Source organism: Eretmochelys imbricata, chromosome 13 (assembly GCF_965152235.1).
Source record: "Eretmochelys imbricata isolate rEreImb1 chromosome 13, rEreImb1.hap1, whole genome shotgun sequence".
NCBI lineage: Eukaryota > Metazoa > Chordata > Testudines > Cheloniidae > Eretmochelys > Eretmochelys imbricata.
The window spans coordinates 17083164-17105580 of NC_135584.1; the positions used below are offsets into that span (position 1 = coordinate 17083164).

At 43.3% G+C, this 22417-nt stretch overlaps 1 protein-coding gene across 1 annotated transcript in view; it reads left to right on the forward strand.

The window, feature by feature from the left end:
* Nucleotides 1-227: 227 nt before the first annotated feature.
* PTGIS (prostaglandin I2 synthase) overlaps nt 228-22417 on the forward strand; it is a 29007-nt gene continuing 6817 nt past the window's right edge. Inside the window, exons 1-8 of the mRNA XM_077832286.1 lie at nt 228-301; nt 3161-3284; nt 4247-4425; nt 8554-8697; nt 11512-11666; nt 12935-13116; nt 17926-18094; nt 20222-20403. Of these exons, the coding sequence (XP_077688412.1) occupies nt 228-301; nt 3161-3284; nt 4247-4425; nt 8554-8697; nt 11512-11666; nt 12935-13116; nt 17926-18094; nt 20222-20403 (1209 nt within the window). The remainder of the gene's footprint in view (nt 302-3160; nt 3285-4246; nt 4426-8553; nt 8698-11511; nt 11667-12934; nt 13117-17925; nt 18095-20221; nt 20404-22417) is intronic.

The following is a 22417-nucleotide window of genomic DNA, read 5'->3' on the forward strand; positions in this document are numbered from 1 at the left end:
ACGGGGGGGCTCTGCCCCCGCGCTCAGGGCTGGAGCCAGCGCGTAGCCGGCAGTGGGGCAGCCTCCCACGGCTCCAGCGGGGCTGGTCCGGCCCGGCCAGGAGGGACGGAAGGGGAGGAGACCAAGGCAGCTAAGAGTGAGGGGCTCGGCCGGCCGGCCGGCCACACCGGAGTGGCGGTGACCGAGGCAGCGGCTCCTCCGGCGGGGTCCCGGCGATCAGCCGCGCCATGTGCTGGTCTCTGGCCGCCGCCCTGCTGGGCACCCTGCTGCTGCTGCTGCTGCTGCGCTCCCGGCGGACGCGGTGAGTGACCAGCCTGCACCTGTGCCCAGAGACGGGGCAGCCCGGGGCAGCCTGCGTGGGCGGCGGGAGGGTCCCCCAGCGCCCGGCTGCAGTGATCGGGGTACCGAGACCCCGGTGACGGGCGCGGTGTGGCCCCAGGTAAACAGAGGTCCTGCCTTGCCGGCTCTGCTCCTGCCCATCGCCGAGCAGCTGCAGGTGGACCTGGCCCCACCGTCGGCATGGGATTGCGGTGGCTACACGCGGATGGGTGTCCGCGGGGAGCAAGAGGGAGCTCTGTTCTCAGGTCTCTTCTCCAAACCCCATTGAACCATCATAGGCCAGAACCCCGGTCACTGATGGGTTGCAGGCTACCGCAGGTGGGGTGGGGTGTGGGGGGGGAGGGGGGTTCAGTCTTTTATATACCAAATGCCGCCCTCTCCTCGCTAGATAAGTTCGGGCCCTGGCGCTGCAGTCCCTACTTATGTAAATCTCTAGCCGGAAACCAGTGGGGTCTGCTTAGGGGTCACTGTGAAAAGAGGAGCAGAAAGGAGAGGGAATGAATCCCGTGAAAAAATATGGATGAAGGGAAATGTGAATACATAGGAGAAGGGGAGAAAGGAAAATAGCGACTGTATAGGGCATGGGCTTGCGCCAGCCTCACTTTTAGGGAATGTTATTTTGTCCTTAATAGGTTGCACAGGATCCCCTCTAGATAGGAAAAACAAGTTTTAAAAACGCTTCTGAATTATTCTCTGGGGGAGGAGTATAACCCATAGGTTTAAATGACAGTGGAAAAAAAGTTTGCAAACTCAATCTCCTTCTACAGAGCTGTGAATTGATTCAAGTTTTCAAAACCTTGATCTCTGTGAGATTCACCCATTGCTAGTTATTGAGCCAGGGCACCACCGATTGGCAATCTGAATCTGCTGATTAGGATGAACACCGCAGTAATCAGTCGAAATCAGAGCAGATTCCATGTTTAATGGGGTTTGTGTAAAATTCTCTCATTCTGAAAGATCCCAGGGTATGGTCTGAGTTGCTAAAGACCCCAATCTTAAATTTGTTTGGCTCCACATAGGCCCTTCTTTACACCCCGTTGCATCGTAACTAATACTTGGCATTTTGAAAATGTTCCCTGGTACTTATTTCACTGTCATTGGGCCAGACTGTCATTGGCTATACTGGTGGTGTGAATCTGGAGTAATTCCATTGACTTTACTTCTTTACACCAGTGATAAGGAGGTCAGAATGTGATCCTGACCCTTCAAAATGAAGGCTGTAACAGTGTTCAAATCCCAGCTCCTCGAGTGGGTGACCCAACAACAAGTAACTGAGGGTACAGTATTGGATTTGCCTTGCGCAGGGAACCACATGAGCACCTCATACCATCTCTGCTCCCTTTGAGTTGGCAGGGGAATTAAAAGGACAAGATTCCTATTTTCCTTCCAGAAGTTCCAAACAGTCAGATTCCTGCCAATTTTCATATCCTCGGAGCAATGAAACCTCAAGCGCGTTTGTGACAATGGAGCGATCTGAATGCACGGGCATCAGGTGCTTATGCACTCTGGGTTTGTTTGGGTTGCCCTGATATTTTAACAGCATGGCAGCCCTCATTTCGGAATTGCGGTTGTTTTTCCAGTATCGTAGGGATCTTTCAAGGTTGACAGTGCTCAGTTTACTGCATCCCATTGTGCCTTGGTATTGCGTAGGATTGAGAAAGTACCCTATACGTGTTGCTGTAGAATTATGATTTATTGTTTTTCCAACACCCAAAAATGTGCTCGAGTCTTTACAGAACAGAGCATGTTTGCAGTGGTGTTGTAGCCGTGCTGTAGACCTGAAGAAGAGCTCTGTGTAGCTTGAATGCTTTCCCCTTCCACCAACAGAAGTTGATCCAGTACAAAATATTACCTCACCCGTCTTGTCTCTCTTAGAACAGAGTATGGCAGATTCCTGGTCTAAAGCACTTAGAATCCAGAACCAAAAACTGCAGAAGTAAGGGGAAAGGATGTAACATTTGCCCCCGTATATCTTTGTCTTTTCCTTAAAACGCTTACCTTTTGCTGTGTAGACCTACCCCAAAAAACCACGTGGCTTGCCTGTGCCAGCCGATTCAAGCTGGGCTCCACCCCAGGCCCAGAAGTCTACGCTGCAATCAGATAGCCCCGCAGCCCGAGCCCTGTGAGCCCAAATTGGTTGGCACGGGCCAGCCCTGGTTTTTTCTTTGCTGTGTAAACATATCCCTTGTGGTATATATGTTATTGACATACCTAGCCTTAGTCTGGTGAATTACAGATGCCATAGCATAACAGCTTTAAATCCTAAAATTTCAGTCCTTTATCAGTTTGCAAGACCCATAGGATTATTTTAATGCACTTAGGTATTTCCATTTAATTTCTTCTTTTATATTAGCTATATTAGAAAGAAATAAACCCACAAATTAATATCTTTTTGTCATTAACGCTTATGCGCACTATTATATTGTTTAACCAGTATAAATCTGAGATACTTCCAGTAAATTAAAAAAAACCAACAACCCACAAACCCTTCCTTTGAGCTGCTAACTAGTCCCCACTCCTTTATGACTCAGGATAGTAATGACAAGTCCTTTTGGGGGTTACGTCTTTGGAGCCCTGGAGACATAAAAAGATTCAGATTGGGGGAGCCAGAATGCAATCTGGCCATATAATTCTGTTCATGTGATGTTCCAAAGCATGGTTGATCTGTGAAACAAAGCAAGGTGCAGATGGTAATGTCGTTTCACACTGACACACCCATAACATGCTGGAATGCAGGAGTTTAAGTACCAATGGTTATTAAGTAACTGTAGGGCAATCCTTCCACAGGGCTTTAAGAGCTTTTACCGATCTTTTTTTCCAGGCTACCGAGTGAACCTCCACTTGACAGAGGCTTTGTTCCTTGGCTGGGACATGCTGTGGAATTTGGAAAAGATGCTGCCAGCTTCCTGTCTCAAATGAAGCAAAAACATGGCGATATTTTCACAGTAAGCGCCCGCTGTGAATTGCCGGTGCTGCTGGGGTTTAACTCCAGAGGGGTGCACAGTTCAGCTGTTCAACCAAAAGCAGCCCAGAAAGCTTTGTGGGAACAGCTTTGAGTGGACGCCACAGACCAGCATAAATATCAACAAACCTTTCCTCTTCTCTCCTGGCCACTCTGCCTCTTCCTTCCCCCAGCTACAGTAAGCCAGCCTGGAGCTGCTTTTAAACTAAACAGTGCATGAGCAGCTTTATTTTAGAAGGCTTTAACATCACCTTTCATACGTACCACAGAGCAGCTTCATTTCTCATAGCAACATATTTTCCCCATACCTGCATTAGACTACACATTGGTGTCTTCAGTCCATTCTGCTTCCTGTAGGGGCCCAAACTTGATACTTCAGAGGAAGGTGGATGCCCTCATAATGTTGTACAGTGTTAGGGGGTGAGAGGAAATGACCTTTGCACTGTTAAAGTCAGTGGGAGTTTTGCCTGAGTGAGGAGTGCAAGGTGGGTCCCTTAACTTGTATAGCTACAGGGGATGTTCAGAGTCATAAAATTCCTAAGAATCCTGAGCCCAGATGTGTAACTGTGACCAGGTATGCTACCCTCTTGGTCAGTGAGTTTCTGTGTTTCCATGAGAGCATGGGAGTTTTTCAGACCATCAAATATGCAGTCAAAATAACATTTTGGAATTATTTGCAGACTATTACACCTCAGCTAGTGTAAATCAATGTGCCTCCATTGAGGTCAAAGGCCCTGCACTACTTTGCACCAGCTCAGGATATGTGCTCAGCTGGGAATAATGAAGGAAAAGGACTGTATCTGAGTAATTGGACTTATTACTGCAGATTTTGGCTTAGCAGTTGTCCCACTGTTTGGTAATATTTCACATATTTAATGTATTATTGTATTCATTAGGCTAATAGACCCATTAATTTTTTATTGTGGATTGTTTTTTCTTCTTTAGATCCAGGTTGCTGGGAAATTTATCACCATCTTGTTGGACCCTCACTCATATGATTCGGTGCTCTGGGAGTCAAGTTGTCAGCTAGATTTCAGCAAATATGCACGCCTTTTAATGGATCGAATGTTTGATGTCAAACTGCCTGACTATGACCCCACTGAGGAAAAAGTCATGCTGAGATCGTGAGTATGATACAAAGGAAAATTTGGGCCAGTGTCTCCAGTTTGTTTTGGGATATTATTTTCCAGTGAGAGAGCCAGGCAGTTCCACCATGGAGGTGGCGGTCCTGGTATCCAGGACAGCGATACTAACCACAGTGTAAGTACAAAGCAAAATGGAAGGGGATAAGACCTGAGGTCTATCTAGATTTTCCCAGCGAGTCACTCAGTAAGGATGAAATGACAATGGGCTAACTATCCTAGATGCCTGGCTTCGCAATAGTAGAGATGGGTGCACTAGGAAGATGGCTAGATCTTAATCTATCTTTGTTAACTTTAAAAAGAAATAGCCAATAATAGCCCTGGTGGGTTTAAACTGTAACGTGGTGTGGCAGCAAAAAAAGGCTAAGGTGGCTTGGGGTTGCACATGCAGAGGAGAGAGGTGATAATCCCTCTATGTACGGCTCTAGAGAAGCCATGCCTGGTGTACTGTATTCAGGGCAAAGCACCTCAGGACTGACTAAAAGGTAGAGTCAATTGTTTGACTACGCTTGTGGTCCGTTCTTAACGATGTTCAAGAGACCAAATTACCAAACGTAGCCAAATTCGCTGTCTAAAGACACAGCAGTACAATGCAAAAAGGAGATATATATACCCCTCCTTCTGGGAAGCAAATTCTCACATTGTGTTCACCTTACACGAAAGGTGTGCTTCACAGATACAGCTTCAAACTCGATTGTGTTTATATTATGGTTGTTTCCAAGCTAAATGCCCCCTATATGTCACTTTAAGTTTAACCCACTAGTTTGTGCCAGCTTTGTCCTTGGTGCCTGAACATAAGAACGGCCAAACTGGGTCAGACCAATGGTACATCTAGCCCAGGATCCTGACTTCTGACAGTAGCCAGTGCCAGCTGCTTCAGAGGGAATGAACAAAACAGGTAATCATCAAGTGATCCACCCCCTGTCACCCATTTCCAGCTTCTGGCAAACAGAGGCTAGGGACACCATCCCTGTCCATCCTGGCTAATAGCCATTGATGGACCTATCCTCCATGAATTTATCTAGTTCTTTTATTAATCCTGCTATGGTGTTGGCCTACACAACATCCTCTGGCAAAGAGTTCCACAGGTTGACTGTGTGTTATGTGAAAAAATACTTCCTTTTGTTTGTTTTAAACATACTGCCTATTAATTTTATTTGATGACCCCTAGTTCTTGTGTTATGAGAAGGAGTAAATAACACTTCCTTATTTACTTTCTTCACACCAGACATAATTTTATAGACCTCTATCATATCCCCCCTTAGTCATCTCTTTTCCAAGCTGAAAAATCCCAGGCTTATTAATCTCTCCTCATATGACAGCTGTTCCATACTTTTTGTTGCCCTTTTCTGAACCTTTTCCAATTCCAATATACCTGGCTATACTTTCCCGTATCTCATTTTGAATACTACATTCCAAGTGTTAATGAGCTAAGCAAGTACTCCCTAGCTGTACTTAGTAAAAGTATTCCTGCATCTTTGCTGTGGAAAGTTTTCTATTTTATAATGCCAAAGCTAATGCCAGCTTTGCAAAGTGCTGCGGGATGCTTGACATGGGTGAACAGAATTGTGGGAAGAGCATAGTACATTCAGTTACCATAACTTCCCAACAACCATATATACATAATATATATATGTGTGTATATAAAACATATATTATATTAATACCATGCACATAATACCTATTCATGTGCTGTGTACTACACCAACAAATATGTATTGGCTAACATCAGTATGTGAATCATGTGGGTTAACTGAAGGGGCACACAAGAAAAGCAACAAAGGTTATAAGGGGACTGGCTAGAGGGATTAGTTTATAAGGAAGAATTAATACCATGAGGGGGAATATAGATAACTTGGCGAAGAGTCCTCCAGGTTATGTCTGGGAACAAACCTCGCTTGTATATCAGTCTTGCTTTTCAGCCAGGCAGCGAATGTCATGTTGACCTTCGGCGCTGAGTCTGGCTGGCACAGGGCAGAGCAATGCATGAGGTGTGTATGGAAGGAGAGGACCTAGGGAGTTCCTGCATGTCTCTTGTACAAGCAACAGCACGGCGTCTCTCTCTCTCCTCATAGCACGAGAGAGAGCTCTTGGAACAATGGGCAGGAGACATGCGTGCGCTGATGGGGACCGGTGGGAGTGTGTCAGTCAGCTGGAAGCTCTAGCCAGCAGCAGATGAGCTGCGCTAAAGTGGGCTCCACAATGCAGTGCCCCCAACCCTCCCCATGGTGTCCTGCCCTGGATGTCAGGATTCACGTGGTAGAACCAGCACCAGAAAAAGTTTCTGGTCTCTCCTGCCAGCCAGGGGAGGATTTAGACCTTCCGAATTAGCAATGCCTGTCTCACACTGTGTGGACATCACAACACTTGTACACCAGCAAATGTTGTCCCAGCCCTGAAACTGGTAAAAATCATCCTGAAGCAATTACAGTTACTTGGCGGGAAACAGTAATAAGCAGCAGAGCCCTGGGGCTGTCATTATTTTACTCTCCTTGGGATCTATTTTTACATCTAATATTTTAAAATATTAGAGAGATTTAATGACTTCTTGCTGTGTGATAGTAGCGAGACATGTTTAAACCCTTTAAATAAAAGCGAGGGACACAACCTGGCTGGAGATAAATATGCTGACCACATAGTTTACAGTACACATCTGATGGAGCACCGGCAGCGTGACTGAAAGCAATGAACAATCATGTTTATGCTCTAATAGCATATAAATGGGACAGTCTGTGGTCTGAACTTCTGGGAACATCTCTGCTTTACCAATAGATACATCACACCGAGACATGAATGGCTGAAAATAGCTTTTAGGTGCACTCCCCCCTTCAGATTATTTGTTTCCCAATGGGAGTTTTAAGGTCTGGGAGATGTTGATGTGAATCATTCAAACGTGTGACCCTCAGTCAGACATTGCCCTCCAATCTATAGGTTTAAAAATTGCTGGACTCTCAATTGCTAGGAGGGAGTGACTTGACCTTATTGTGCTGATGCAATTTACAAGGAAATGGGGTTTGGGTAAAACCAGGCTGGTTTCAGATGATTTATTCTGCAATATTGCATTTGCACATTGGCTGAGGGCACTGATATTTCATGCCATGCACTTTCTTTATTGCGGGAATGCTAACATTATGTTACGCTATGTTAGCACTCTGATGATCTCCCCGAGATTGGAAGGTTGGCAGGTTCATTTGTCCGTGCACCTCAGGTAGATTGGTCTGAGCAGCGTAGTGTTCTGAATCAGCAGGTGTAAATCAGCACAGCTTCTTCCCCTGAAAGGATTGCTGCTGCAGTGCTGTGCAAGCCACCCTGAGAGTCCTACGCGGGAAGTCCCAGGCTGACAGTGCGCTAAGGAGAATGGCCCATAATCAGTCCCTTGGAAACCATTTGAGTAGCACGAAAAGAGCAATGACTCCAGTGTGGTTAATGAAGTCACAGAATGGCTGCTCATTTTAAGAACCATGCTCCATGTACTAGCATCATGTAATGCCCAAGTTCCAGTTCATAGGAAGTACAGCATAAGAAATCCAGTAGCCACTATGGAAAAACGTTATACTGTCTCAATCAAACCTCTCATCTGACCAGTGGCTATCACTAGAGGCAAATCCCTGCTAGATGTCATAGCGAACTGGCCTTTCTTTTGCTAAGTCTATAACAGCCACTTTCCCACACGGGAGTAGTTAAGGCACTTAAAATAAATCCGCGTAGATGGCATCTCCATGTTCATCACTTATTCCCTCTCAGTGGCTTCTATCCCAGAACATGGGTCCAAAGCAAAAAGCCAAGTCCAACCTTCAGCCCCACCCCCCAATGTTGGGGAGCGTCCAAAGTACCTTAGAACTCTGCAGCTGGTCTCACTCTCCATAACGGGCAGCAACAGAATCCAGACCAGGCCACTTTACGGTGCCCTAGTGTAGCATGGAGAATTCTGTCCAGCACTTTCCCCTTTGCCCAGAACATAGGTGCTTGGGCTGTGCAAGTGACGAGGTTCAGACACCCAGGGATGCATGTGATATAAACAGGAGAGACTTGTCCCTAACTAAACACTGATTATAGAACAGTAAGCCTTATACATGAAGGTGTTTCACAAACTAACTTCTGTTTCTACAGGGCTCTGCAAAACAAGAACCTTCCATCCCTCACTAAGGCGATGTTCTTCAACCTTCAGACCCTTCTGCTTTCTGACCCAAGCAATCTGAGCCGGCAGTGGACAGACGAAGGCTTGTTTCATCTCTCCTACAGCATGATGCTTAGGTAAGTGCTGCACTATAAAGCTTCATCCTTTGGGACTGGAAGGGGAATGACATCACAGTCAGCTCTTCTCCATTTTTTAAAAATTGTGACTCATTTAAAAAACAATGGATGTTTGCACCAGACTTTAAAGATGCAGGGCCTGCTGTCGCTCTCACACTGGTGTCAATAAGGAGCAAGGGCACTGGAGCCAGTGAGGAGACACTGGTGTGAAACTGGTGTACAGCAAGAGCAGAATCAGGCCTGCACCATACTATAAAAGTGCAGGTGTCGTTATTTGATCACTATGAACGCTGATTTTTTTTAAGCATATCTAATATTTTAAAACTTTAGTCACTGCTGCCTTGTTTTGCGCTTTCTTCTTTCCAACAGTCTGTTTGAGGGGCAAATGGAGTGATGTTTTTTATTCATGAAGGGATAGGGAAGAAGCAGAGTGATCTAGTAGTTAAAACTCTGGCCTAGAAGTCAAGAACACTTGAGTTTGCTTTTCTAGCTCTGCTTCTGACTTACAGCATGACCTGGGACAAGTCACTGTAGGCCCAAAATTAGGTGCCTAAATAAGTGACTTGATTTTCAGAGCTGCTGATCACCCACAGCTCTACCTACCTTTGGGAAGCCAGGTTTGAAAATCTTGGTCTTACCTATGTTTCGCTTTGCTCATCTGTAGATAGGGGGTAAGAACACTTACCTGCCTTACAGGAGTGATGTTCATTGACATATAGAAAACAAACGGCAGGGCTTGCATGGAAAGTTCTATAGCAATGCAAAACCAGGGTCTGCTTCTGCCAGCCTTACTCCTAATAGCATCTTACTCCAGGAGTTAGTGTCATTAACATTAAAACCGAGAGGGCTCCAAACGGGGAAATGAAACAGTGACGTTTTCTTTTTACTGAAACCCCGAGAAAAGAGACATTATAGAAAAGGAATATTTGGCTCATAACTTTTTTTTTAAAGCAGTTTAATTAGGGTTGATGTTGCAAACTTTACATTAAATTAACCCCCTCTGTGCCCGAGGATATGCAAAATCCAACCAATGGTGTATGGAACTGACCTGCAGTATGGACACTCGTACTGTACATCCTACGCCGTCAGAAAGCATATCTAAGGCATTGGTGTTGCATTAAACATTTCAGTGGCACTTATAAGTTTCTAGCACAGCAATGCTGGATTGTAAACTGTGGAGGGAAATATTTATTTGTTTAAAAACAATTATATCCAATAGAATACACATGCACGCACGCACACACAAACACACACAATGCCACACGATAGAATATTGGTTTGCTTTTTAAAAAACCTCGGAGATTACACACAAAATAACTACGTTAAGAGACTATTATTAAGGTTGCAAAGTCAAGCATTCAAAAGTTAGGAGATACCAGAATGAAGGGTTCCTGTGCAATGTTAATTCGGCCCCCTGGTGCATATGAATTATTATTATACTGCCTTTAGTTACATGACCACATACTATTTTTCCCATGGGATCCCGGCCTCATTCAGTAAACCGGTTGGACCTGGAGTGGGGATGAATTAGGGGTGTGTATGAAGCAGGCTGTTGTCTGTAGGCCCCCTGCCTCACTTGTTGCAGAAGTTGGAAGGTGTATAATTAATGATAATAATTAATTAATAATTAATAATAATAATTAAAAAGGACCATCTCATGGTTAAGACAATTGAACGCTGCCCTGGAGAACTGGATTCTATCCCTGCCTCTGCCACAGAGTTCCTGTGTGATCCTAGGCAAGTCACTTCAACCCAGATGTTCATAGCTGGTCAGTAGTGATGTGTTCTTCTCTTTCTGAGGATCCATCTTGATGCCTGGGGTTGTATTTGCAGAAGAGCTGAGCACACACAGTTGATCTGTGCTTTGAACACATAAAGTGCTATGTGATGCTAAGTACTCTGAAAAATCAGGTCCTAGTCATCACAGACTGGGAACCCAAAATTGGTAGAAACTTTTGACCATAATCTCTATGCCTCAGTTCCCAGTCTGTAAAATGGGGATAAGAGCCTCTCCCCCATTCTCCTCACTGGGCAATGGTGAAGATAAGTTAATTAATGTTTGTGAAGGACTCAGATACTATAGTGATGTGCATCATAGAAAAGCCTAGGAGGAGATTAATAATTCTATCTCCAGAGCAGGGTTTGAATAGTATGCAACAAATAAGGCCTGGGACCACACACTGAACAATGCGGAAAAAACGAAATGTTGAATAGCTGCTCATTAAGTGAGGGCCACCCATCCTGTGCACTGAATGAGGGAGGGAGCCTGTGGAAATAATAAATGTGATCATGTAAATAAATGCAGTATAATAAGTGTGTAAATTAAGGTTGCAGAGGCAACCTTAATTCGGATGTTTCCTAACTTTTGAGTGCTTGACTTTACAACTTTTTGTGTGTGTGTAATATATAAAACCCAGGGGCCTTTAGTGTGAGCTGGATTAGACTCTAGTAAAAATATGCAAACAGGCATAATCAGGTGCAACAAATTCTATATAATGTTGGACTTTCTAAAGGCAAATCTTTCCATGGAAAGCAAAGGGAAACAGATGCAAAATAAAACATCAAAACTCTATGCCATTATCCTCTGTCTTAAGAAGTAACTGTTGTTGCATATGTCATCTAAAAAGGTTTCACTATACATTGCACAGAGCCTTTTAATTATATGTTATATTAAGATTAAAATACTAAAAACATTGGGCGAAATCCTGGCCCCTGTTCAGCTCAACGGGAGTTTTACCCTTGACTTCAGTGGAACCAGGGTTTCACCCATTGCATTTTAAATACAAATGTATTTTCCCTCTTTGTTCCAAACAGAGCTGGATACCTGACCCTGTATGGCAATGAAGAAGAAAACTACAACGATCCTTCTTGCCAAAATAAAGACCGGGCCCATTCTGCTGAGGTCTACAACGAATTTTATAAATTGGACCAGCTGTTGATGAATGCTGCCCGCTCCACGCTAACTGCAGGTGAGTGCCTGTGGGCCAGAAAAAAACATCCACATAGACATAGGGCCACATAGTCAAGCATGTTAGGCATGCAATTATACACCTAATTGGTAGGTACAGTTCATGCAATTGCACATGCAAATCAAATCATATAATATGCCATTTGCATGCACCTCAGAGACTTAGGTGCATGCATTTGCAACTGGCCATTTGTACTATGCCTCTACTCCCTGATCTGCACAGGCATCCAGTTTATTTCCAGGTGCAAATTGGTAAAAGCACTGGCTTTAACCAATAAAGTCCTGAATGGTTAAGATCCTCAATACCCCGGGAACCTGCCCCTTTTTCCCATGAGATACGAAGGCACCTGAGGTCACCAGAGGCCTTCCTTGCATTGCAAGAATGGGACCAGATAAATTGGCCATTGTGTTTCCTTTGTGTGACACTTGGAGAAGTCTGCACTGGCCCTGCATAGTCTGGTGTGGAAGGTGGTGATGGCACAGGACAGGAAAAGGGCCTCCAGATCCACATACTGTGGCAGGAGTAGCGGCCAGATGGGGCTGTACGGCAGCTCTGCCCCTGCCATAGGGCTTGGGTTAAACTTCCCCAGCTCACATGGAACCCAGTTACCTAGGCTTTCTGCTGGGAAAGAGAATGTCAGCCTCACTGGAATATCAGCATGTCCACATGGAGTAGTCTGGGATATAAGGGTTTGTCTAGAAATGTGTTAGCTGTGCGTGCTCAATCCCACGCTTCTAAGTAGCCAGCGTGTTTTTAAACATGACTGTCTACACCCGGGGCTAAATGGGGTTCAACAGCATGCTAATCAACACATTTTCTAACATGACTCAGTTCCCAGTGTAGACAATGCATGGGAGGAGCATTTCTGGCAGGGAGCTGTTGAACACCTCACCGTGGAGAGGTCTAACTGTTCCTCATTCCCAGCCTTCTTATGGATTTGCTTTTGACCTTTCCTTCCTCCAGCACACGTGATTAGAGTCTCACTGTTGGGAATTGCTGAGAGCACACAGGAAATGACCATTGCTCTGGAAACCCCCTGGAAATTAAGCCATTTAGGTTGGAAGTGATTTCTGAGCAGGGCCCTACTTTTACATAGGAGCTATTCTAGAAGAGCAAGTATGGGCAGTAGATGGCACCATTGTGAACATTTTAAGTTCCTTCTATCCGTGTCACTTACACTTTAGACCAGGAGTCACTAGAACTGGTCAGCTGCAGTGTCTCTTAATAGTTATATTAATAACGAAATCTCTGCCTTTGTTTATGTGCAGCGGAAAAGAAGGAAGCTGCCAGCCTCAAGGGACATCTCTGGAAGCTACTGTCTGTAAAAAGACTGAATTCCAAAGCCAACAAAAGCCTTTGGCTAGAGAGCTACAAGCTGCACCTAGAGGAACTGGGAGTGGATGAGGATATGCAACCCAGAGCCATGCTGATGCAGCTCTGGGCCACACAGGTAAAACCATCTCAGCTCTTTCAGGGAGATAACAAGATGGAGAGAAAGCTAGAAATTGGCTTAGGACTAACAATAATAATACTGATTCCACTAGAGAGGTTGTGATGCCTCTGGAAAATACCAAAGAAATTCTAACTGCATGGAGAAAATGTCAAAGGAAATAAAACACCCACATTGATTTAAAGTAATATTGTGGCAAAGCCAGGGCCAAGCTGTGAACTTCCTCATGGTTGTTCTGAACTGCAAGACAACAGCGGGGATAGAATATTGAGCTTCCTTCTCCAAAAGCACAAGTCTACAGCACTTGAGAGAAAGGAGAATCACAGGATTGGTAGCAGTGTAGGATCTGTGACACACAGTGGAGTCATTGTGATTCCCTCCAGTTGAGGGCAGTGGTGAACATATGCACTAGGTCGAGCCTGTTCATTGCAAATTTTAGTTTCTTAGAGGCACATACACAAAGATGCAGGTCCCTCTCCTGCAGTGCAGGGACTTGGCTCTGTCTTTAATGTACCCAGCGTGGCAAATTTCACCTGCAGATTGTCTGGTCTTTCAGCAGTGTTTCAGGACAGTGGGTGATCACGAATCCAGCACCGTACCAACTGCAAAGCTGGCATGCCATCTTTCATTCATTGTGTGTGTGATTATTCATCGCTCTGAGGCCCTTTTACCGAGGGCCATATGAACTGCAATACTCAGGTCCAATATAGTGAATGATAGTTGCCAGGAAACTTTAACTGTGATTTTTACAGGATTATGCCTGAGGCGTTTGGATATTATCAGTGAGACAAGTCATGCGAATTAAGCCTAAATCGGTTCTGCACATATAAATTCTATGGGGCAAATCCTCAGTTGCTGTACATTGTTGTAGAGCCTTTGATATCCGTGTAGCTGTGATAATTTATACCGAGGAGCTGCCTCTATCTGTGTGTAAGCGCTAGTGTGCAAAGACTGTGTGTGAACTCATTAAACACACAAATAGGAGTTCACAATTTGCCCCCTCTATGTGCACATTTCCTCATGCACCTGCTGGACAGGTACATAATGTAAATCACCACTAGGGGGTGGTGTATGCTGTATTTTGAGATGTGTTGTTGTCCTTGGCCAAGGTGCTGTTTTCCCAGGAGAAGTAATGCATACTGTCTGGCATGGATCGCAGATGACAGTCTATCCTCAGGCATTTCCAGTTCACATTTGATCACATCTGACTTCCTGAGCAAGGACCTTTTCTAAGCAGCTGTAGTTTCAGGCCTTCTTAAAAAAAAACAGTTTCTCCTGTGTGTCACCTAACAGTTTGAGGGATCATTCTCACATCCCAAATCCAGAGATTTTACCGGAGACACTTAAACAGGCAAAGCTTCAGATCACTGTGCAGCTAGTGAAAACCACAGCATAACTTCAATAGAATCCTAACCAGGATAGGAAAAAAATACCCATATGTTTCTTGTTTCTTCATGACTAAGGCTATGATTTTGTCATGGATATTTTTAGTAAAAGTCATGGACAGGTCACGGGCAATGAACAAAAATTCACGGAAGCCGTGACCTGTCCCTGACTTTTACTAAAACCATCCCTGACAAAATGGGGAGGGAGAAGTGTCCAGCACCCTGCCCTACTGCATGCAGTGGCAGGGAGCTGCGGCCCTTCACCCCTGCCCACTGGCTGGGGAGCTGGGGGGGGGGTATCCTCCCCCCCGCCACAGGTTTGGAGGCGGCTGGGAAGCTGATGGGGATCCCCGCAGCTGCAGACTTGGAGAAGGCTGGGGAGCTGGGAGGGAATCACAGAATCTGTGACTTCCGCAACCTCCGTGACATTCTCGTAGCCTTATTTGTGACACAATGGAGAGTTATAGAATAAACTTTAATAGGGATTTAGATCAGAATTTTCAAAAGTGGGTACTTGAGACTAGTCATCTAAATTTGTATGCAGGCCCTGGACCAAAGATTTCTTTAAATTGGACACCCATAATCAGAGGCCACTTTTGAAAATGCTGACAACACTGGAGTTACACTGGTGTATAAGAGTGGAGGATCAGCCTGACAATTGTCTACAGACAGTGTTGCTTAGTGGGTAGTGCACTGGATTGGGACTTGAGACCTAGATTGTGTTCCCAGCTCTGCCACTGGCCTGCTGAGTGACCTTGGACAAGTCACTTTAGCTCTGTGCCTCAGTTTCCCCATCTGTAAAATGGGGGCAGTAGTATTGACCTCCTTGATAAAGCACTTTCAGATCTACTGGGCAAAAGTGATAAAAACTAGGTATTAATATGATGATATGGTGTATACGTTCCTGATAATGATCTCAGTTTATCAAAATGGTTTATTATTTATGGGCCTGATTGAAAATCCACTGAAGTTAATGGAAAGTCCCCTTGGATCAGGCCTTATGTCTGTATCTTAGAGGGATATAGCTTCAGAATCCCATTGTAATACTGATTTTCCTTAATTCAGTTTTCTGCAGTGTTACCTCTGTGTTTTTTGCCTGAGAAAAGAGTTAGCCTTGCTCCACAAACTGCTTGGTGTATTTGATGAAAAAGTAGGGCTCAGTTTTTAATAATAAAAAAAATTAAGGGGAGAGAGATTCAAAGGCACAAATGGCAGTTGTGGGCCTTAATCAACTGATAATATCCCATAGGTAGCCTCTCTTTGGTGTAAAAATGGTTTCTTTGCTTTGTAATATTCAGTTCTGTTGTTCGTTACACTGATAATATCACACTCATTTAAGGCCTCATCCAAACGCCATGAAAGCCAATGGAAAGATTCTCGATGGTGTCAGTGGGCTTTGGATCAGGCCCACCAGTGGGCGTTTTGTCTGCAGTAATACAGAAGAGAACTAGAGAGACAAATGTGGTGAGGTAATATCTTTTATTGGACCAACTTCTATTGGTGAGAGAGACAAACTTTTGAGTTTACACGGGTCTGGGACCTGACCTGAAGAAGAGCTCTGTGTAAGCTCGCAACCTTGTCTCTCTCACCAACAGAAGTTGGTCCAGTAAAAATATTACCTAACCCACCTTGTCTCTCTAATATCCTGGGACCAACATGGCTACAACAACACTGCAAAACTAGGAAGAGAAGTGTTACTTCTCCAATCTCTTTGAAATATTTGAGCTCCTGTTATCTGCCTTAGAAATATACATAATTGCTGGGAAGGCATTTGCTTTAAAACAGTCATTGAAATAGATTCAGCATTGACTTGACTTTTCAGTGCTTTGTTCTTTTTTTGGTTTGATCTCAGCAAACGACTCTTCCTCCAGTGACATTGTACTGTGCAGTGGCCCGAAACTCTCTTTAATCACAAGGAGAACTTACTCAGCTCATGTAGTTTTCTGGAATGTAATCTCCAGGAAGAGGAATGATACTTTATTCTTTCTAATGCATGACTAAGTCTGTTCCCTTGCAACATGAAAAATTAAATGGTCATATGCATTTATAAATGCCTCTATTTTAATTAAAAAGTAAACTGCCCTGCTTGAAAATTAGGCAAGATAAAATGTCATTGCACTTACCAAAACAGAATGAATTATTTATGTTGTATACTCTTCTCTTTAAATTACTTAGATTTAATGTACTGTGTATGCACTCCCTATTGACAGCGATGCTTCTGTGCTTTACACTTAATTGTCACAATTGTTTTAAAAACAAGAATGAATATATAAAGTGCAGGCCCATCAAGTATTTCTCTTTGCTGGTTTGACATGGGGTATATTTCCTCTTGCACTCTGGAACAGCTATGTCACTCTATCTGAGCTCTCACTTAAGTGGCTTTTATGATGATGATGATGATATTTATTGTGATAACATGTAGGGACCCCGGTCAAGGACCGAACGCCAGTGTACTAGGTGCTATATAAACACGGAACACAAAGACAGCCTCTGCCCTGAGGCTCTTACAATCTACACATATGAATCAAAATTAGAGAGGCAAAGTGGGTGAGTGGGTAATATCTTTTATTGGACAAACTTCTGTTGGTGAGAGAGACAAGTTTTTAAGCTTATGCAGAGCTCTTCTTCAGGTCCTCGGATAGATTTATACACAGTAGAACTTATTGAGAGATGCTGACTGCAGATGAAATGGAACCAAGCCCACTAAAATAGGGTTATGTGGGACTTAATTGGTGCATAAGCTTTGTGTAGGCTCTCTGAAATCACTCTCTATGTATATTACATCCCGCTCACGACAATGCAATAGGTGGGACATAATCCCTATGATAGATTTCCCCTCACCGGATGCAAAGGGGAGTGAGAGTATTTATCTCATGGGCATATAAGTACTTTTCTATACAGTAGCTGAAACACTGATAGTTAAATCCTTGCCTATTATAGTCTTTGTAAAATTCTCCTGTTGTCTTCAGAGAATCTTATTAAAATGAATTCAGGTTTCCTACAGTGGGTTACATTTTATGCCTTCATTGGCTGCTGCCGCCATACACTAGGCCGCCTCGCTGACTGCAGGATACTTGACCCAGCAAATTCTGCTGTCCTCTTTTTTTAATGGCAGAATTGTGAGATCTTTCGCATTTCTGAGGCAGCCATTTTGTTCTGGGATACTCTCATTAATAATGTACAAGAGCTTGAAAGATACTTATCATCCTTTAAAATCAGTCCTTCAAGAATTGTTTTATATTAATTTTCAAGTGTTGCCAACAATTCCTTTCACTTATTGACGGAAAAGATTTTGCTTGTAATGAAAATTGAATTGACATTGACTTGTGTTTTTCTTTTGTGACGTAATGGAAGTTCTGTTTGTTCCAATTCATCTGCTCACAATTTTGATAACTCTAATTCCTTCTGGGGGTTTTATTTTTAGGGTAATGCAGGTCCGGCAGTTTTTTGGCTTCTCCTGTTTCTTCTAAAGCATCCTGCAGCCATGGCAGCAGTTCAAGGTGAAGTAGAAAAAATAATTAGAAACAGAGGACAAACAATGAAACAGATGCAAGGCATTAGCCAAGAGATGCTGGACAGCACCCCTGTTTTTGGTTAGTACATATCTTTTGGGGACATCCGTGTACCATTTGACTTAAATTATCTTTGGTAACTTAGGAAATTTTCAAAGAGTTTAGGCCGAAATTGTAGGCCCAAAATGTGCATGCAATCATGGCCCTAATTTGCATATGCAGTTAATGTGCTTGCTCATGCAAATCAGAGAAAATCTGCATACAGCTATGTCTAGCTGTTGTAGAAGAAATCCCAAGTAAATGAATGTCAAAATGTGGGCATGCAACTGGTGTTCTCACTTTCCTCTCATAATTGTGCCCCTTAAAGATTTAAAAACCTGGCCTACAGCCTGCTAGGTACTATTCAAGGTTTTACAAGTGTTAATTAACTAGTCTGATGTTAACTGCAAAGTAAAAAGGTTTAATTATACACCATTCTTCAGTGACAAAGCTAGACATAATATTTAAGCCATAGAAGCTGGTTCTTAAACAGCGTTTGGGAAATGTAAATCTTATTTTCTCCATACTTTGGGGAACACCTCTTCGCCTTAGTTAAATTTTGTATTATCTAGCATGTGCATTGCTCGCCTCTTTTCTGTTTTTCTATTCCGTAAAATGCATCTACATGGTACATTCAGATCTTTAACCTGCTCTCTGCATAGTGAGAGCAAGTAATGCTGTTGTGAGCAGTCAACCTAGTTTTAATACTGCACTGAACAGATTTAGTGAGAACTTCTTTCACGAAGTGTTATTAGGAGGTGGGAGTCACTGTGTTAGTATATGAAGCATAATCTTTTACACTGGGTTAATGACATGAAATAGTGGTTGCAATGAGAAGTAATCTGAATCTATTTTAATACTCAATCATGGTTTTGATGAAAGCAGAACATTCTTAGTTGAGCTGAGAAGGAAACAATTTTCCTGAATTTTCAAGATATTGAAACATTTTCCTGTCCTGAATTGGGGCAAAAAGTTGAAATCTTGAAAATTTCCACAAACACAAAATCCAACAAGTTTTTTAATTGGATCAATTGAACTGTTGCATTTTTAAGATTTTAAAACACTTCATTTTGATTTTGGCCTTCTTTATTTTTTTTTTTTTTTTACATATTTTTACTATAAATTAACTTAAATTTCTAAACAAAAAATCATTTTGTACTGAAGAAACAAGACTTTTCATTTTAAAAATGGTAAAACAAGGCAGTTTGACAATGTCAAAATATTTTTTTCAAAAAACTTTCAAAACAGAAAATTTGTTCAATTTCAACAAAATCAGGATTTTCCAATAAATAAATTATTTTGTGAAAAATTTCTGACAGCTCTAATTCTTAGTATTAATAACAAAGACACAAGGTGGGTGAGGTGATATCTTTTATTGGACCAGTTTCTGTTGGTGAGAGGGACAAGCTTTCGAGCCACACACACAGCTCTTCTTCTGGTCTGAGAAAGGAACTCCCAGCATCACAGCAAAATGCAAGGTGGAACAGATTGTTTGGCATAACTAGTTAGCACATATTGTAAGGGACCATTCAAGGTAGATTGTCCCGTTAACCCCTCTGCAGTCATAGGACAAAAAGAGGGGGGTTAGTGGATTACAGATTGTTGAAATAAGCCATAAATCCAATGTCTCTGTTCTGTCCATGATTTTTGGTGTCTAGCAGAGTAATGTTAACGGGTGGCTCTACCTTGAATTTGTATAGGCTGAGCAACCTATATAGTCAACCATGGATTTTAAATGACAGAGGGATTTCTCCTTGGGTTTGACCATATATATGTTAACTGCACAAGCCACTCTGTAATCAGAAAGCTGCACACATTATTCAGTAACAAAGCAGTTAGCTCCTGAGTGACTGAGATGCAGGAAATAGTTGGATTCACATTTTTTACAGGAGAATTGCAGAGAAAGTCCTTGAAGACACGCTTAGTATTTCTATGGTCTCTCCTTTATGTCTAGTTCAGTTTCCCAAGGAAGGCAGGAGATATAAACCCTCTAAGTCTAAGGTATATCTGCCATTTGGTAGTATATTATGTGGTAGAACTTCATTAAGCAATTTATTTTTTGCAGGTATGCAATTCCATTCCTTATGCATAAATGTAAAGCAAGCAGCCTGCAGTGAGCTCACTCTTGTTGGATGCAGTAATTCTCTCTTCGCTTTTCCGCTTGTGCAGACAGTGTATTGAATGAAACACTACGTTTGACAGCAGCCCCTTTTATCAGCAGAGAAGTACTTGCAGACATGAATCTGAGACTGGCAGATGGCAGGAAGTTCAGCCTGAGAAAAGAAGACAGGCTCTGTCTTTTCCCATATATAAGCCCACAGATGGACTCCGAAATCTATGAGGAGCCAGAGGTAACTTGGTGTCATTCTGAATCTTAATTCTTGTGACAATATTCTGTGCTGCTCCCTCTCAGTGTCCCAGCTTTAGTGGTTTATCTAAAACAATTGAGTTGAGCATATAATACAGTAGGCTGCATTATTGAACCTGAATTTGGCATCTCTAACATGCCAGTTTGAATAGATATCCTTTTAGGTTAACTAAATTCTAAAAATAAGAACTAGATTTTCAGAGCTTAAGCAACATTTGTGTGTCTAATTTGCATGCACACCCACTGTGATATGCTGGTTTAGTGAACTTGATCAAGCTTCCCCCTCGTGGCTGGACCAAGCAAAGAGTCTACTACCTTTTGACAGCTAGCGAGGTTGCTCTTTTAGCTGAAGAAGTGGGCTCTTGTGCATCTGGTGTCTCGGGTTTGGTGCTCACGTTGGCTGGGGCCAACTAGTACACAGGCAAATGAGGCAACAGCATGTGAGAGGGACCAATTCTGGTCATTTGGGCGTGCAGTTACCGGAGCTGTGAGTGCAGTTCTGCACCTGAACTCTGGAAATGTGGCCTGAAATGGCTCGTATTTCAATATCCTGGACTTTACTTTGCCCTGATTTGACATTAAACTTCAGAAAACTTCAACTGATTCATTTAAGGTTGCCACAATCCAGTATTTGAGGGCTGGATCTCAGTGCATTTCCTACGGTTGTTTGGGTACTGGTTGCATACTCGTCTACTGGAAGCTGTCCTCTCCCCTTTCTGAAAAGCTGGATTGCTTATCCTTCTCATCTGTAGTTTGTGCCATCAAATGCTTGTGAAGTACTTGAGTCCCTTTAAAATTGAATGTACAGTATTGTACATTGGAACTACTATGAGCAGAAAGGGCTGCATTATTTGTAACTCTGTTATATGTAACAAGATCTAGAGAACAGTTTTAATATAATCCCATTACATAGAAATGCACAGAGGGATCTCTTTCCCTGTAATCTGTGGGATGCAAAGTGGTCCTCATAGTGGTTAGCACTGCATGGGAGAGGGAAAGGGCTCTTCTACAGTTCAATCTCAGTAATTACTACAGGTTATATGGACCATTTCCCATTCCAGTCCTCCTGTCCCTATACAGCTAACCCCAGACCTTCCCTGCAGAATGTGTAGAGATTGGATATACCACAAAGGAATATTAGCACAGTCCTGACATTCACGTTTTGGGCGATGCCCCAGAGGGGCTTCTGATTTCTTCAGAAACTGCTAGCACTGTAGCTACTGCTGGCTATTTTCTCTCCCATTTGGGTGAATCCTGTTCAGTGCTTTCCAGGGTGGGCGAATGACTTCCCCCTCCCATAACAACCACCTGCTGCTTTAGTGACAGGTTGCAAAGGATCCGATGGCTGCTGTTCCGATTGTATCACTTCATGCTCTGACCGTCACTTTCATCTTGAAAATCTGTCGCTCAGTTACTCTGGGTTGAGTGGCAGAGTAGTTGAATATCAGAATCACTGTTCCAATATTAATACTAGAACACCTGTTATTATTATTTACTTATTGTTTTGGCAGGCATCACCAGGTGGTGCTGTAACACATGGTCTTCCAAAGTGTGTTTTTGAGTTTGTGAGCAATTGGGAAGACAGACTGTGGTATTGTTAGCTTAGGGGTATGTGAGGTTTTCTGTAAAGTCAGCCTGGGGAGAGGATGCTTTGCGAGCAGCAGGAGCGATTGCTCTCAGCCTTGGGCTCTGATTAGAGTTAAGTCTTGAAGCAGAGTTGCTTCCTGTAAACCAGGACTGAGAGTCCTGGAGGAAGGGATTGGCCTGCATGCTGTTTGGATGATCTCATTTCAGGACTGGTGTATATGTGTAAATAAAGCACATTACACTTAGAGCTTGCCAGACTCTGTGTGACTAGACTTCTCTACTGGGAAGCTGACCTAGAAGGTCCTGGACATCTGCTGCGACTCAGCAGCGCGGGGACGCTGGTGTTGGAAGAAGGGGTAGCACTATGTGTAGCATGCCCAGCGTGTCAGGCACTTTTGAGAGCTGCATAC